At 36.2% G+C, this 5,795-nt stretch overlaps 1 protein-coding gene across 1 annotated transcript; it reads right to left on the reverse strand.

Moving 5' to 3' along the window:
• Window positions 1-243: 243 nt before the first annotated feature.
• On the reverse strand, window positions 244-4,142 carry LOC120073289 (auxin response factor 18-like). The gene is made up of 4 exons (XM_039026038.1): window positions 3,299-4,142; window positions 2,088-3,221; window positions 881-1,797; window positions 244-780 (listed from the first exon to the last, which is right to left on the reverse strand). Exons 2-4 carry the CDS (start codon window positions 3,195-3,197, stop codon window positions 711-713), a joined length of 2,097 nt encoding a protein of 698 aa, XP_038881966.1. The 5' UTR covers window positions 3,198-3,221; window positions 3,299-4,142; the 3' UTR covers window positions 244-710.
• Between the last annotated feature and the right edge of the window lie 1,653 nt (window positions 4,143-5,795).

Raw genomic sequence — 5,795 nt, forward strand, 5'->3', positions numbered from 1 at the left:
TTAAGAAGAAAAGAAAAATCCAACTTAGACCGAGTTAATTAAAGAAAAAGGAAGGGGAAAGAGACTAACAGTAGAGTAGTCTTCCAACCAAACAAACTTACATCATTCATTTTGGTCATACACTAAATGAAAACCACTTTCTTCTTATGAAACTTTTGAATTCCCCATCTTTTGGGGAATGGCATTGATTCAACAAACTCACAACTCACTACATAACATTAACTTTTACAAATCAAATTCAAGTTTCAAGGTAAAGCCCTTTTGTCTTTTCTTCTTGAAGTGCCATTGTTTTGGGACTTGCTTTCACAAGAAACCTTTAAATTAACTCCACTTCAACTCATTATCATATTTCACAATGCTTCTCTTACAAATACATTCCCAATACTTTCAAATCACTTCCACTTATAATAAGAACTAACCCCACCTAAAAGAGAAGGGGATAAAAAAACCCAAAAAGAAACCCCCTCAAAGTTCATCATAGAACATGAGGATGTAAGCAAGTTCCAAAATTCAAACATTCCCTCCAGAAGTTGGATTGGGAAAAATAAAAAAATTAATTATCAGGAAAAGGAAAAATATGAGCTTTCAGAGTTAAAAAGCCTTGAATCTTAGCAGCAGCTCCCAGATTTGAAACAGAGAAAGGTCAGCAGGGAAATGAAGGACCTGATATTGACCAGCTGTACAGTTGAAATCAACTTTTATTTTTCCTTCTAAGCTCCTACATTGTTACTTCCTGAATCTGTTAGAATTGTCAATCTTCTTGCTGTCTTGATGAAGTCACTGAAACAGAAAGTTAAGCTTTAATCGCAATGTGATATGTAATGGAAATGACAGATTTTAAGACGATGTTTCAACGTTTGCAAAAAGGAAGAACATATACCTGAATTGTTCGTCACCGACATGCTTGACAGCACCGGAAACATCACGGTACAAGACATGGTTTAACGTCTCTGAATTATCTATACCAAACATATTTCCAATTTTTCTGTACAATTCTTCATAAGACCCAAGTGAAGAAAGATCAAGGGTGCGACCCACATCTTCTGATTCCATAAAGACTTTACAGTGGCCGGTATCCAAGTTAGGCTCGATTTCTTGGCGATTGTCCTTGTACCATTGGAAATTTTCGCAAGCCAAGCCTTCTTGTAGACCTTGTTGATGTAAAGCAGATCCAGAACCATCGGAAAAATTTGCCATTTTGTCTCCATTTCCATCTGATGAACTATTTCCAGTACCAACAGGAGAAACCGTATCGCCAGAGAAGCTTTGAGACATCTGCAATTCTGTAAGTATAGGTCGGCCAAAAAGAATTAGCTGAGGAGTCTTTACGTTGTCGAATTTCTTTGAAGCTTGAGTAGAATGTGCCATGGTTAGCAAGCAAGATACATTTTCACTCATACTTGGTTTTTCAGTCATTGCATTACCAGAAAGTCTAGTTGATCCAGCAGCTGGATCCAGTGATCGATAACCAATCGAAAACAGACCTGACTGCAGTTTACTGAGATGAAAATCTGACAAGGATAGACCAAAATGAGCATGCCTGGCTCCCTGCATGCCAGCAGGGTGGTTGTCGGGAGGACAACCGAAGGGGCTGCCAGTCCCATGGAGATAACTAGAGAATGATGGCACGGGAGGTTGGTTATCGAGTGGGAAATCAGGGTGTTGTGGATATCTGAATTTCTTCCTTGGTGGTGAGAAGGGGGCAAGGTGAATTGGAGACATGTTCGATACCAATTCGACCAACCATGGGCTAACGCGTTTCACATTCTGAAGTAAATCTGGTTCATCCCATGTAACCTGCACAGAAATCAGAGTGTGTTATTAGCAAATGATAAGATAATGACTCTTCCATGAATCCATAGAAATATCAGAGAGCACCAACTGAATGAAATGTTGTGGTATGTTAGAATCTTGCAGGTACATTTTCAATTTAAAAGGTCAACTACCACAAATCATCCAGACAATCACTTAACTTATAAACATCAATGTTGCTAAGAGACAATATATATTCGGTCCTGAATCATCATGTTCAGAATACATTGATTATCTGCAATGAATGCAGACAGGGAGAAAAGAACAGTGATTACCTGAAGAAGCCTCCATGGTGATTCAGGCCAGCGTAGTGGGTCAGCAACCTGAACCGAATTGATGGTACCCATGAACCAGCTAATTCGTGAAGAGTCCTCGGTTTCAAAGGCCATCTTGAACCTCATACCTGAACACCACCGGATCTGCAATGCTGCTTTAACCAGTGCTGCCTTGACACAGAATTCAGGAGTACTAGCTCTTGGATAGAATACTATTTCAAAGGGTTGTCCATTTGCAGCAAGTGCGGCAGCTTCAATAACTGATTCGGGCTTCACTTTCCCCTTACCCATGAGACTTCCATTTCCATTCATGCCACTAGCCGACCTCGTTAATCTGTTGTCATCTTCCCTCAAAAACGCGGAGAATGCTCCATACGGGACAGCACAGTTGCCACCGGCTGGATTCCATCCACATGACGACTCCGGTCCATCTCCAATTCCCCTCTTCGCCCGTCTAATCCCGACGCAGAGATCTCCGTTTTCTGCCCTTAAGAAAACAATGGAATCACCTGCAACGAGCTTCTTATGGTTAACAAAAGTACTCCAGCCAGTAGTCAAAAGATGCCGCCGAGGCGTCCCTCGGTAGATGTGCCTGAATTTCCATGTCTCGCCATGAACATCCTTAGCAAGAATGGTCTGAACAGGTGGATCAGCAGAATAATCCAACCGAGGGAAGATGGTTTCTGCACAATACCTTGGAACAGAGAAACCCCCACCATTGTTAGCATCAGATTGAGTCAGTGTCTTTGCAAATGAAGTTGGCTTATCCTGTTCAGATCCATTAAGCCTCCCAATACCATCATCTTCAAAATCTAGTTCATTTCCATTTATGGGAATCAACCTAAGTTTGGCAAACACCTCATCAGTGTCAGGATCTGCAAGGAACTTGATGGCAGAAACTCTGCAAAGGGTATATGAAGGAACCTTAGAACAGTTCCTGAAATCAACTGGCGCACAAGAATGCTCCGCATGGCCTTGTGGAAAATAGAAAACTCTAGCGTTCACCGGCGGCATTTGAACCATTCCTCCAGCACAAGCATGCCATAACTGAGGATCTAAACATTTCTCCACCTCTTTCAATTTCTCTTTTGAATCCATAAACGTAATCATCTCAATCCAAGCCAATTAATTCCTCTGCCAACCAGGGAAAACTAACATCTTAAAAACTGAATATCGAGTGTATTTACAAGCCAACCCTAAAATATTCTTACCTTGTAGAACATAAATAACTGTTTTCCGTCGACCATCTAAGAAAGGGAAACAACTGCAAAACCCAGAAATTGAATCCCAAAATTCTCAGAAACAGAACATTGCAGAAGGAAGAACAGACAAATATATCTCCAAAATCTCGATACCCATATCAAAATTTTCTCAATCCTTCCGTTCTTGGGAATTCACCCTTTTTAAATGGCAACAAAATTCCACAGCTCCAGAAACCTAACATTCACCAAATTCAAAGGGGTCCCCAAGCAGCTTATTCACCGAGGTTTGACTACTTCATACACCTCCAGACGCAAAACCCATGAACTCAAATTGGATGAAACAGATTAAAACAGAAAAAGGGTTTGGAAACTCGAACAGAATCAGAGACAGAAATCAAGATCGAGAGTGGAATCAGCGTTTCTGGAGCTCGATCGAGAGCGGCGAAGAAACCCAAGTGGGGAAAAAAGCGAAGTGGCAATTGGTGAAGGGAAGGGAAAAGGGAAAAGAATAGAAAAGGCTAGAGAGGAGGAGGAGAGAAGAGGAGGGAATTGATGAAAAACAGAGAGAAAAAGTGGGAGTATTCTTCGTCCGGGTCTTGGTGTTTGTTGTTGTTGTTCAAAGATTGAATGAGTGAGTCGATGGCCGACATAGAAGCAGATAAAAAGCCGTGGACACTCACAGAAGAGGAGAGAGAGAAGGGAGCTTTTGGATCATCAAATCATGGAAGAGTCCAAAAGCAGAGAGCAGAAGTAAAAAAAATAAAAAATAAAGGATTAGGAGAAGAAGAGAAGATAAAATAAAGGGATTTATTACCTTTTTCTTTGGATCTGAAGAAAGAGAGAGTGAGAGTGTATCTTCAGCAGCCACCAAAACACACGAACAAAGATCTTTAAAACCCTTTCTATCCTTTTTCTTTTTCTTTTTCTTTTTCTTTTTCTACTTCCTTTCATTATTTTATTAATTTCCAATTCTCTTCTCTCTCTTTAACACTGTTTTTTTTTTCTTTGCCTTTTAATTTTTTATTTGGTTCAAAAGGAAGAAAAAAAAGTTAAAAAATAAAAAGTAAACTACGGGGAAACTAAAAAGTTAAGAGGAAAATTTGTATATAATGGAGAAAGAAAAGGGATGGAATTGTTGGATCGTAAAAATAGAGAAGGAAAAAAATTAGGTTTACGAACATTATTTTCACTACAAATTTCTTTTCTTTTGTTATCTATTTTTTTACCGATTGTTTAAAAAATCAAATCAAATTTTGAGAACTAAAATGGTAGCTTTCAAAAAGTTGGTTTTGTTTTTTGAATTTGGTTAAGAATTAAACCATTATATTTAAAAAAGATGCAAATCATGATAAGAAATATGGATGATGTAAGCTTAATTTTCAAAAACAAAAATAAAGAACAAAATACTTACTAAACAGGCCTTAATTTTTTGTTTTTTATTTTTGAAAATTAAGTCTATAGGCACTACTTACACCTCTGAATCTCTTCATTATTTATTTATTTTTTTTTTATCAATTGTTTACAAAACCAAGCAAAAATTTGAAAACTAAAAAAAGGAGTTATTAAAAACTTGTTTTTATTTTTTTAATTTGACGAAGAATTCAATTATTATACTTAAGAAAAATACATAAACAGAGAGAAAATAAACTTAATTTTTAAAAACCAAAAACAAAAAATAAAATAGTTACGAGGACATACGTTTTTATTTTTTTAAGAAAAAAAACCGTCAAAAGTAGATCATATTTGATTTAATTTGAACCTTATCAGAAATGTGTGTATAAACAAAATGTTGTAGGCAAAGCCAATCACGTGAGAAGAGGATGAGGAGTGAGTGAGGGTGTTTTGGGAATAAGAAAGATGGTTGTGTTATGTGGTCAGGATGTAGTACAAAAGTATGGAAAGAGAATGGTCTTTTGAAATGAGCACTCACATGAGGGACTTAAAGGAGAGAGAAATTTGGTTAACTGAAACAAAATAAAATGACAAAATAGTACTTAAGTTGGACAAGGAAGAAAAAATGAGGATTATTAGAGTTTTTTTTTTTTTTCTGGATAAAAAAATAAAGGTAGAAATGGTAACTAATTGAGAATTACATGTAATATATAATTTACAATACGAGGGACAAGAAAATCGAACCTCAAATTTAAATTTGATAGCATAAATTTATATTAATATAGGCAATCAAAGTCATTTCTATTACAAATGTTTATTAAAAAAATATTTTTTCATATATATGGACAATTATATTTGTATTTATGTTTTCTTTAAAAGAGAGATTTATACTTATGTTATATGTCGTCTTTAGATTTAGTCTAATGATGATTTATTGTCTATATAATTTCTGATTTTTTGTTTATTTAATGTATAATATGTTAGGGTTTTTCTTTCTATTTTCGAAACATTTGTTATCATTTTGGTCCTTTCAATTCTATTTCTATCTAATCTATTTCAATGTCAATCACTGAATTTATTAAATATGAAATTTGTATGAAATAATCCATTATAC

The sequence above is a fragment of the Benincasa hispida genome, chromosome 3 (assembly GCF_009727055.1).
Source record: "Benincasa hispida cultivar B227 chromosome 3, ASM972705v1, whole genome shotgun sequence".
Taxonomy (NCBI): Eukaryota; Viridiplantae; Streptophyta; class Magnoliopsida; order Cucurbitales; family Cucurbitaceae; genus Benincasa; species Benincasa hispida.